This window comes from Myxine glutinosa, chromosome 4 (assembly GCF_964187855.1).
Source record: "Myxine glutinosa chromosome 4, kmMyxGlut1.1, whole genome shotgun sequence".
In the NCBI taxonomy this organism is placed as follows: domain Eukaryota; kingdom Metazoa; phylum Chordata; class Myxini; order Myxiniformes; family Myxinidae; genus Myxine; species Myxine glutinosa.
The window spans coordinates 178,125,226-178,137,656 of NC_136264.1; the positions used below are offsets into that span (position 1 = coordinate 178,125,226).

The 12,431-nt window shown below is 43.4% G+C and overlaps 1 protein-coding gene across 1 annotated transcript in view; it reads left to right on the top strand.

Moving 5' to 3' along the window:
* The window catches only part of AKAP14 (A-kinase anchoring protein 14), a 42,429-nt gene extending 32,065 nt beyond the window's left edge, over window positions 1-10,364 (top strand). The window contains exons 4-7 of the mRNA XM_068114043.2: window positions 2,100-2,276; window positions 3,568-3,620; window positions 6,102-6,231; window positions 7,396-10,364. Of these exons, the coding sequence (XP_067970144.2) occupies window positions 2,100-2,276; window positions 3,568-3,620; window positions 6,102-6,186 (315 nt within the window). The 3' untranslated portion in view covers window positions 6,187-6,231; window positions 7,396-10,364. The remainder of the gene's footprint in view (window positions 1-2,099; window positions 2,277-3,567; window positions 3,621-6,101; window positions 6,232-7,395) is intronic.
* Window positions 10,365-12,431: the final 2,067 nt, after the last annotated feature.

A 12,431-nucleotide genomic window follows, 5' to 3' on the forward strand; every position in this document is an offset into this window, starting at 1 on the left:
AGCAGTTACATAAACGGGAGAAAGCTAAAGGGAAGAGTTGTACGGTAAAGTTGTTTCTTTTGGAATTTAACCAGGAGGGGAGTCAAAAAAATTTAATACTTACATTATTTTCTACCTTGTAACTGGTATTCCCACCCAGGTCATACCATCCTCTTCAATTAAACGAAAATATCAAACAAGCCCGGCTACGCCATTGTTAGACTGTCGGTCTTGGTTTAGCAAGTAATGCGCAATCTCCACCCATCCAGGGCTGGGTGCTCTATGAGGTGGAACAGAATTTACATATTGGGTCAACGAATTGGTCGACCAATCAAAACCTGGAAGCATATTGTTTATTTGGATTTCGCAAGTATCGTGCTATGCACAACGTCTTTCTTGTTTGTTTGTCTCTTTCTGAGCAGGAGGTCTCAAAAAGTTAAAGACGGATTCGGACGAAACTTGGTGGACAGGTTGGGGGTGTGACAAGGACGAATTGATTCGATTTTGGTGAAGATCCGTATCCAGATAGTAGGATTTTTGAAGCTGTTATTTACAATTGAGAGATAGGGCCAAAAACGATATATAGCATGATATTTCAAAACAATGTGACGGATTATGACAAAACTTGCTGGATAAGTTGGGTAGGTGACAAGAACAGGCTGATTCGATTTTGGTTCTGGAGCGGATGCCGATGTGGCCTATCAGTGGGATACAAAACGTAAACTGTTCGGCCTGGCGGAGGTATATTTCAGGTCGACTGAGTGCCATTATAGTTCTGTCCGTCATTGTTATTCTCTTGATCTGTCAGTCAGTTGCAACCATTATCTGCTAAGTTATGTAGATATAGTTGCCCATCTTGTGATTAAAATGGCTTTTTTTCACCATGGCCACCATCTTCACCTTTCTTCCATTATAATAAAAGTTCTTTTAAATGATGGATTTTCAATTTCACCCACGGAAACGTTCATGACTTGTCGAGGGCACCCTGCAACGCCCCATAAAGGTGTATAAGGGCCTTGCACATTATTTCACACTCCAGGTATGATGTGCGGCATGCAGGAGTGCTGGAATAGGGTTTGACCCTTGCATGATGGACCTAATGGTATTATCTTGTGTTTTATGCTACGCTTGCAACTACATGTCAGGATGTATGAATGCTTCCCTCGGGACTAAAGGGTTTGCTTCTGAGTCCATCCGAGTGTGCTGTGCAGCAAGCACTCAAAGAGTGAAACGATCCGTCATCCTCACGCCGTTTGTTCCAGAACTCACGTAAAATGTCACAATGACTCATTGTGCTTGGGAAGAGACAAGGATATTGCATGGAGCTTAGTTCTGGCTTTTTGTATGCCGTCCAGATTGAAACGTACAGTTTGAATTAATACACATTACTCCTGGGTGCAGAGCACGGAACATGTGCGAAGCTTCACAAGTAATTTATCAAGGATGTTAAACAAGTGTGCGAATTGTTTGTGTGTGAAGGTTGGACAACTGCGCCACCTTGCTTAGGGGCAGTTACGACGTCCATGGTATATCAGTTATGGTGGGTGGTGGAGTCCCATAAGCGACATGGCAGGTGTGCATGAACGTTTCTGTGGTTCGAGTTAAGCCTGCACAGGTAGGTTCGAGTTAAGCCTGCACAGGTAACTACTCCCTCACAAGAAGTGTGGAAATTTTCAGCTGAGCAGCCCTGGGAATCGAACCCAAAACAAGTGCAGGAAATTAAACAAGGCTCAATCCATACCATCACCAAACTGCTCGGTATCAATGATGCTCCCGGACAAATGGCTCCGACTGCAAGCAGCATAGTCCAATTCACATCACCGCGTCATTATTTGGCCTATTATTCACACTATTCTGTGCTTTATTGCTCGGGCAGCGCACTTGTATCGATTCAGAATGTAAAGTATACTTACGCAAAAGGATCAATACGGAATATGTTGCAACCACCCTCTCGTGTGCATCAAACGCGCTACATTATTGTCGCCATGAAATTTATGTATGCTTGGAGTCCCATGACACCCATCATTCGATGGATTGATGGACAGGTGGACAAACGGCGAGTTAGTTTATACACAGACATTCACGTGGATGTGAGACGGTGTGCTGTAAATCTCCCCTAGACATGGACTCGAGGGGACCTCTGGCTGCACTGCGTAGACACACTCGATTCCGAGTGTGGTAACGAAAACGCACCTCACAACTACCGAGTTCGCTTCTCGACTCCCTCGAGCGAGAGGCCTGTCCCTCAGGCTACGGCGAGCGTCTTCTTCACCATCGCCGTTTCACTTGAGCCATCGGTACGTTCTACCTTTTGGACTGCTGTGCCTTCTCGGCAAGCACGGTTCCACACCTTTTTTTGTATGTAACGCCAGCAGTAACTTTACAGCAATTACATCACTAATTTTGCCTCACCTTGCAATTTCATTAGAGGCCCACGCTTTTTATAGAGCTCCGGGGCATATCACGACAAGTGGAGAAACGTTTCTAGAACCACCTTTAGAGGCCATTTTTCCCCCACAGAGCAGGGGTTGGCCTTTTTTGGGCACCCTGGTCCCATTTTTGAAGCAATGTTTTATGGCCGGATGCCCTTCCTGCCGCCAACCCTGTTAGTCGCCTCTTGCAACACACAGGGAATTACCAGTGAACTGGTACTCAATTTGCCGACCTCGGAAGGAGGACAGGCTGAGTCAACCCCCCTGGCGTTAATTCAGCGATCGACCGGGATTCGAACCCAGGATCCGAGGATCCCAAGCCGGCACCCTAACCGCTAAGCCAACACCAAGCTCGGAGAAACATTTCTAGGTGAGAACCAATCCTTGGACGGGTCACCACTCTGACGCAGGAATGTCAATTGAAGGTTCAGGAGTTTGTAATTTTTTTCGGTTTGCCGGTGATAACTCACCTACTCTAGAAAGACACTGTGGGATATTTAACATCCACCAACAAGCAGTGCCGGGATACAAGTCCTTCGACTTTGCGTCCATCTGACGGACACCTTGATGGACATCTTGGTGAGTCATCCTGCACGTGACACACCAGGGTGACAGTTTTATAGGTTGGCCGACATTCCAACCCAAGCTAGACTTCTCAGAGTAGAATGATGAACTAGTCTTGTCTTGCTTATGAAGGTTAGTGTCGATCTACCTTGATGGACAGGTAGAACAAGACGCATTAGACATCTCAGGTGAGTGCGTATTCCTCAAGGTTATCCTGCCTGCCCTCTCCCTTATTGGTTAAATGTACCTTTTTATGTCATCATACATAATATGCTCAAATAAAGTTGGAAAACATCTAGTATAAACGAGAAAAAGCAAACTGAATCTTGGAAAGCAGATTTTCGGCTTAATGTATCCATTTCCCGTCATCATGTCTGTCGCCTACATGCGCACGATTCCTGAATGCTCTTTATGTGACATTATTTAATTTGATGTGCGGAAACTACTGTATAACTTCTTCCTTGCTCTTCAATAAAGTTTGCTCAACATAAAATGCTTTCTCTTTTTAATTTCATTTTCATAATAAACACATCCTCGTTCCTGAATTTCTATTCAAAAATGCTTTCTCTTTTTAATTTTTTCCCCATTATAGGACAAACCCGTGGATGTGAAATATGTTTTTGAGACTAATCAGCTCATTCATAGGTATGTATATGTTGCCAAGTAATTATAAAAGAGAAAGTCTCAGGTTATAATACTGTGGCCATATATTCAGTACCTACATACACAAACTTGTTGACATTTTTGACACCCTCTCCCCCACCCGTCTCCCCAATCCTCTCGCATGCACCATCCATGTCCTTTCCCTTCCTTCCAGTCTCCTCCCTAATCTTCCCACTTCTTTCCTTAATCCACTCACACCCACCCTCCCCTATCCCACCCCCACCCTCCCCTATCCCACCCCCACTCTCCCTTATACCACCCTCCCCTATCCCCCTCCCCCCACCCGTCTCCCCAATCCTCTCGCATGCACCATCCATGTCCTTTCCCTTACTTCCAGTCTCCTCCCTAATCTTCCCACTTCTTTCCTTAATCCACTCACACCCACCCTCCCCTATCCCACCCCCACCCTCCCCTATCCCACCCCCACTCTCCCTTATACCACCCTCCCCTATCCCCCTCCCCCCACCCGTCTCCCCAATCCTCTCGCATGCACCATCCATGTCCTTTCCCTCCCTTCCAGTCTCTTCCCAAATCTTCCCACTTCTCTCCCTCATCCACTCACACCCACCCTCCTCTAGCTCTCCCCCACCCATCTCCCCAATCCTCTCACATGCCCCATCCATGTCCTTTCCCTCCCTTCCAGTCTCTTCCCAAATCTTCCCACTTCTCTCCCTCATCCACTCACACCCACCCTCCTCTAGCTCTCCCCCACCCATCTCCCCAATCCTCTCACATGCCCCATCCATGTCCTTTCCCTCCCTTCCAGTCTCCTCCCAAATCTTCCCACTTCTCTCCCTAATCGACTCACACCCACTCTCCTTCCTTCTCTCCCCTGTCGTCCTTCATTCTCCTCCTCTTCTCAATTCTAATCCTATCAATTTAACTCCCTCCACACGTACATAATAAACACATCCTCGTTCATGAATTTAGCAAATGTGGTCTTTTTCAATGTACTGTACAAACATTATTTTTTTTAACCTAACATGATTACAAAAATTCAATCAGTTAAGTGGCATCGAAAGTGGTGCGCTGGGTACGTCGCATATATATGTTTACTGTGTCAGCTCTAACTTCCTGGCAAAATTTCACAACGGCAGTAAGAATACAATTCAGACTAATCATTAGTGTCTTTTCTTCTAATTTCATGTTGTAGCTTTGAAAAGTAGATCCCAAAATGTAATCCCTATTGACACAAGACGCATTTGGAATTTCTATTCAAATGTCAGGTTTTCGTGTTATTGAGATAATTTGCTCAGATTACCAAACATTCACAGCTAACCAGCATCAAAGGTTATGCTGCTTCTGATGAATTTGCATGCCTCGTCACTCTGTAAAAGGATATGATGTCTTGTAGTCAGGGCCCTTAGGGATATTTTGGTTCAAATTCTTCCAAAAGCACCAAATTTGGCGCAGATGTTGCCCATGCCATACTCTTTCGATTTTTGACGGGCGCCAAGGGCGGTATGATCCGGGGACCATACCGGTCCATCCCGCCATGTCACCTGACCTATGACGTCATAATTAGGATATGCATCCAATCACGTGGCGTACTATAAGTGGTCAAAGTTCAAAATGAATCGATCGAAAAATGAAGGCAGGGATCCATTTTTAAGGTTTTCATAAAATCCAATATGGCCGCCAGGTCACATGACCTACGACGTCATATTTATGACATGTATACAATCATGTTTTCATGAACCCGGATCATGATCGCACAAAAATTTAACACAAGGATATGGCATACAATTCATAAAACATCAAAATCCATACCTTTGTAATTAGACTGATGAACTGCATATGCCTGAAAATTAGGAAATAGACATGTAAATATTTCCTCTAATCGTCAAAAATAAGGTCAGAGTTCGATTACCCAACCCAGAAACATAAAATGCTGAACCTCGCGTAAATCTTGACAAAAAACTCAAAAACCGACATGTTTGACTCAAAAATGACCTTTAAGATGACCTTGAGGGTTGACCTTGACCTCGAATCATCAAAATAACATCATAATTGGATTCCTCGACCTCGAAAACCCCTGAAAAGTGGTATCATACATGATTCCAACCCTTTTGGTTATTTAACTGATTTTCCTCTAATCCGGGTGGCGGCCATTTAGTATTTCGCCAATATGGGGCCCCCGGGGGGGGGGGGGGCGCCCGTCTTGGCACCCGTCAAAAATCGAAAGAGTATGGCATGGGCAACATCTGGGTCAAATTTGGTGCTTTTGGAAGAATTTGAACCAAACGGCCCCAAAATATCCCTAAGGGCCCTGACTATTGTGGGATTTTAAAGTAACGACTTGAGAATGACTGCTTGGAGCTTAAAAACCTTCGCACCAAGTTTCCCACAATATTCTGGATCAATTCCTGATCCTTTGAGGGAATAGCAATTCCTCCTCGAGCACACAACGCTCTACAAGCCTGTCAAACACTTCCCTTTTTGACATGCACCTGGTCCCGCTAGGCCTGGACTGTCACGATTCCACGAAAAGTGGCTGAACGATATTATTGAAACCAAGAATCTCTTCATCGAAGGCCTTTCTCTATGAGCAAGAGAAGAAGAAGAAGAAGCCAAATCAATAATTTTCCGCAAGGTATTTAATGCCAGTGCTTGTTGCAGGAATGCGTCAGTGATGAAATATATTTATACCTGTTTGCAATTTTTTATGTACAATTGTGATAATGTGATAAGGTTCTTGATGCGCAATATCAGTGAATGGTGTGAGACTGTTAAAATATACTTTACAATTTCACCGTTTAAAAACAGAATAGCAGTGCAACGTAAAGTTGGTGCTTGTGAATTTTTTGATTGCAGGCCTAACAAAAATCTCCAAACGGTGGTTATAAGCACTCATGAGTATGTTATACAATGCATAATTTGTTGACAAGTATTTCAAATAACCCATAAATCCCAGGACGCACAATCTGCTCTTCTTGAATCTTAGATTGGCCATGCCTGTTCCCATCTGAGCATTTTTTTTCTTTTGTATACGAGGTCGAGGCTCGTGTAAGAGCTAACATTTATCACGAAAAGACCAACTGACACATAGAACATAAAGCATATGATAAAGGGAGCGGGAGACAAGATGGAGAGCAGGGACATCGGGAGATCTGTCGGAGGGAGAGGGCTTGGGGGGAGGAGGCATGGGAATGGGGGGTGGGGGTGGGAGAGGTAAAAAACACAAGGACACTGCAAGGACTTCCAGGAAAGAAGTCGGTATTTCAAAAAAGTGGATCTGGGGTGAATTAACGGGGGTAGAAAAGATCAAGGTTTGGGATGGGGGATTTAACGGGGGTGGAAAAGATACTGTTCATTATGATCGGATTATTGGTTCAAATCCAATATACTGTGTTGACTCATCCGTTGTCTACGAATCTAATAATTTATGTAAAAAGTACAAGCTCCTCCATGAACCCGAGATCACTGATTGCTTAACATTAAACATTTACAAAGTGCTGGAGTTATGCAGGTAAATAATAATAACTACAAAATTGTAAGTTGTTAATTGATGTAAGTGGTGGGGAGGGACGAAGGGGGGGGGGGGGGGTCAAACCCCCCAAAAACCTTACAAATGTCACGTGTCCCCGAATGTTGGTTGTATCTACTGCACAAAGTTTTAGTTTTAGAATGTGCCCGCAATGATATATTTTTGGTATTTGACCTTTTGACGCCACCCCAGGTGGCGGCGACAAAATGATAGTGCTCTCGCACCTTCTTGCCATAACCAGGTTTGATTAATTTCTGCCCATCCGTTTAGGAGGAGATATTGTGAAAGAAGGAGGTTGGTGGCAGGATTTGCACTGCGGCGGCCGTAAAAACACCTCATTCCCTAGAACACACAGTGGTGTGTGCCGGCATGGTGCTGATGAGTCGTCCAAGGACGCAGCGACGTGCTGATCCAACGTACGCTCCCATATATATATATACATCTGAGTCATACGGACTTGTTAAGGCTTTTCCTAATTCAAACCTACGCTGGATTTGATGGGTTATTCCTGCCGGGCAGTGTCTTACTGATTAATCCAAACGCTCAGAATTCCCTCGACCCAGAATTTAACATCAAAGCATATAACACCTCCTCCAGAAGTTTTTTTTTTTTCCACTGCCAATAATTCCTTTGGGTCTAGATTCCATATAGTGCTCATGTCTCTCCCCATTATACCCCACACAGTAAATATCTCAGCCATTGTTACGTCTACAACATGTATGATTTGGAAGCCTCAGGGCGACGTGCACCTTTATGGCATTTTTAAAGCAGACGAAAGATGGCGCTAGAGGCACATTTGAAAAGCACAGCTCTGCATATGCTGTACCTGAAGCCAGTGATTTGGACCTGAGAAAGGACCCGTTCTCTGAAACCCTCAATTTCTTGCATATAATATTACTGCATCTAACAAGATCCGAAATTAATGGACATTTGATGATGGGTTTCTTTGCACATGATCGGTACTCCACTGTCGTACTTCCAACATGGGTGATTTATGACAGTTCCAAGCATGGTTACTGATATAGTCCACATTTAGATGAACATGGCACAGGTGACATTCATGCAAGCACATCCCATACTTGCGTGTTTCCCTTTGCCCTCTCGTATACTTTCATTTGTCACTTTGCAGAAAAACTCCCCGACTGAATGTCTCTCTGTCGCCATTGATTTATCCCTGGCCTGCACTTTTATTGCTCAAGCAACCCTTTGTTGAATTACATAAGCATGATTCTTCAAGTGGCTTTTTCATTGTTTGACTGTCCTTGCGGGTATCGTTAGTAGAGTCAGTAGAGTAGTTACAAAAGTTGGATTGTTAAAACCATTGTTTATGGCCGTAAAATGGCCGTAACATGGAGTTATAGTCCCTGCCAAAGCCAGGCCTCAAATGATACTAGAAAAAAAAAAACCTTTAGAGGCCTTTTTTCCCCGCAAGCGGGGGTTGGCCTTTTTCGGGGACCGTGGTTGTTGTTGTTTTATGGTCCCCTTTTTGAAGCAATGTTTTACGGCCGGATGCCCTTCCTGCCGCCAACCCTTTTTGTTGCCTGATGATGCTAGAAAGAACTGACCTGACCAAATGATACAAGAAAGAACTGAAGAAATAGAGAAGTGAAGAGTGGGAAAGGTGGCTGGAAGTTGTGGGCATGGGAGAGTACCAATATGTTGGCATGATTGCGTAGACTTGATGGGCCTAATTGCCTCCTCTTGCATTGAAGTTCCTTGTATTTTTACTTCCACCAACAAAGGTCGATGGAGGTTATGTTTTCACCCCTGTCTGTCTGTCTGTCTGTCCGTTTGTCCGTTTGTGAACAAGATATCTCAAGAAGTTGTGGACAGATTCGGATGAAATTTGGTAGAGACTTGCGTATGTGACAAGGACGAAATGATTCGATTTTGGTGAAAATCCTGATTCGGATCCGGATAGTATAATTTTTAAAGTGATTCTTATCATTGGGCGATAGGGACAATAACGATACATTGCAGGATATCTCAAAAAGGTGTAGACGGATTTGGATGAAATTTCGTGTAGAGGTTGGGTGTGTCACAAGGAAGAATGGATTCGATTTTGGTGGAGATCGGAATATGGATTCGGATATGATAATTATTAAATTAATTAAGTGATTCTTCACCATTGGGAGATAGTGCTAAAACCAACATATAGCAGGATATCTCAAAAAGTTATGGACGGATTTGAACGAAACTTTGTGGAGAGGTTGGGTGTGTCACAAGGAAGAATGGATTCGATTTTGGTGGAGATCGGAATATAGATTCGGATATGATAATTATTAAATTAATTAAGTGATTCTTCACCATTGGGAGATAGTGCTAAAACCAACATATAGCAGGATATCTCAAAAAGTTATGGACGGATTTGAACGAAGCTTTGTGGACAGGTTGTGAGTGTGACAAGGAATAATCGATTCAATTTTGGTGAATATCCGCATCCGGATCCGGATAGTAGAAATTTTAAAGTGATTCTTCACCATTGGGCGATAGTGCCAAAAACGATACATAGAAGTATATCTCAAAAAGTTGCGGACGGATTTGGACGAAACTTAGTGGAGAGGTTGGGTGTGCTTAAAGGACTAATCGTGTCCATTTTGGTGAAGATCTGAATATGGATTCGGCAACAATAATTATTTAATTTTTAAGTGATTCTTCACCATTGAGAGATCAGGGGAAAAGCGGTATGAATGAATGAATGATCGTTTCTAAGGCCATTTTCCTCGCTGGAGCGGGGGCTAGGTATATAACCGCGGTATATGATGTTATGATGATGTTATGTTATGATGATGTTATGACAAAAAGTTATGGACGAGTCATGAATAAACTTGGTGGATGAGTTGGTGAGGTGACAAGAACAAGCTGATTCGATTTTGGTTCAGGTTCGAATCCAGATCCGGTTTATCATTGGGATACAAAACGTAAACTGTTCACCAGGCGGAGGTGTGCGGTCTACCGAGTGCTGTTCTCGTCTTTTATTGTAATGTCAAGTATATCTGGGAAATGTTACAAAAGTTTTCCCAGCTTGGAATTTGTTGTCCATTTAGGTTATGCATCATCCTGTGTAAAATAATAACTAACATCACTTTACAAGTTCATGATAAGTTACAAATCATCAGTTTAATGGAAACGTAATATAGTGTAGACTTCATGAGATTTCAGATATATGAACATTTTACATGTCACAATAAACATAGAGTTGATATGATGTCTTCACGTAGAAGGATAATAAACGATAGAAGTTGATATGATTTCTTCCCTGTCGCTCCGGAAGGATCATCAAACAAAAACCTATCAATCTATTTCCATGGTCAGCCACCGGAAGGGGTTTAGTTCAGTCACTTCAACTTCTAGGCCTCACTATCAGGCATGATCTCTCCTGAACTGACCATATAATAAAGCTGGCATTTAATGCCAGCCGCATCCTGCATCATTAATTAATCAGACTGGGCATCCTCCATCATTCCAAGACTTTCCTTGGAAAATCAAAGCTACTCGCAGCCTTTAAGGCCTTTGTCCGAAGCTCAATAGAGTAATGCTCTCCCTTATTGGCTGGCGCACCGTCATCACTTCTGTCTCTTCTGGACCCTGTGGAATCGAAATTAGCTTTCAACATTATTGGAATCTCCCGTGATGAAGCCGAAGCACAAGCTCTGTTTCTCTCACATCATGGGCAGGTTGGTGGCTTCTGGTTTTAATACGTCTCCTTCAGTCTAGGCCCCTCTGCTCTCTCAGCCCTCCTACGCTTCCCATCTCCTCCAAGATGCATGCGTTCTCTTACTATAATTCACCAAATGTCTGTCCGTCCGTCCGTTCCCGGGTACCGCAAAAACGGTTGAACCGATCGCAACGAAATTTTGGGTGGGTAATCCTGGGGCCCCCTGGAGTAAAATACCGGAAGCATATATAAATACCGGAAGCCCTTAGGCTATATTGTTTTTCCGATTTTTTTCCAATTTTCCAGTTTTCCCAAACACGATGGAATAATATTTACCGATATGAACAGTGATGCGGCTTTTGTTGAAATTCTACAAATACTGTTTAGATTTTGATGATTTGCGTGTGATATGATTTAACGGATGTTTATATAAATCGTTTAAAATAAAATAAAAACCCTTCAATTTCTGATATTTTGCCTTTTCATTTGGGCCTCCCAATTTAAGCCCCGCCCGTGGGGCGGGTACCGTTGCTAGTTCCAATAATCCCCTCTTGGTTGAACTCTCCAAATCTAGGTGCTTACTGCACACATGAACTCTTGTTCCTGTCTTCTCCTGTCTGTGGAACCACTTTCCATAGACTATTCTATCCCACTCTTCCTTCCAGGGCTTCAAACGCTGGCACTGCACTACAATCTCCCGTTATCCTCCATCCTTACCCACAATATTTGTTACCCCCATTAACCGTCTGACTTGCAGCTTGCCGTATTTCCTCCCCTCCTCTCGTTCGCTCTCTCCTTTCTTTTCCTGTCTGTTCATTCCCTTAGTATCAAACTGTTCCTCCACTGTCAGCTCATACCCTCTGTCAGCCTGATCTTCCATGAAGCTCGATCTTGTAAAGAAAGGAAAATACCCATTTCAAGTTACCCAAGCTCATTTTGCCTTTTTGAAAGCTAAGCCCTCTTACGATAACAGCCATGCTACAATTGCGAGTTTTCTTGCTTCATTGCCTTGTCAACTCATCTTAATTGTTAATAATAGCTGGACTTTGAAAAAGTCATTCTTCAGGCAAAGATGCACATGGATTCGACAGACCATTAATGCCAAAAGTTAATGATAAATATCATTGTCTGAAGCAATCTGCTCCATTTTTCTCTCACTTCAAATTGTTACTTTTTTGAGACTTTTTGAAGATTCTAAGGATAAAAGTATGGGCTGATATGATGGCCTATTGAAGTTTTTGGGAAATGTTATGATGGCCATTTCCCAGAAATTATGGTGGAAATGTTATGATGGCCATGATGGCCATTTCCCAGATATAATCGTCAATGTGCGGGCCGCCCCTCGGATGGATGTTAAATGGGCGTACCATCTGCTGGCATTAATTGGTGGATGTTATAGATCCCACGGTGTCCTTCGTGAAGAGTAGGCGAGCTATCGCTGGCATCGTGGCCAAGTTCCAAATTTGTGCCCCAACTATTTAGTCGAACGTCAGGCCTGGCCTGCCGGTTCGTGAAAGACCCGGGCCATGATTCTCCCTGGCCAACCCCACATGTGGGAATAATAGCGGCCTTTAAAGAAGATTAAGGATAAAAACGTGCAAAGCACAATGACTACCACAAATTTTGAAAATCGTTCGATGGTTATACA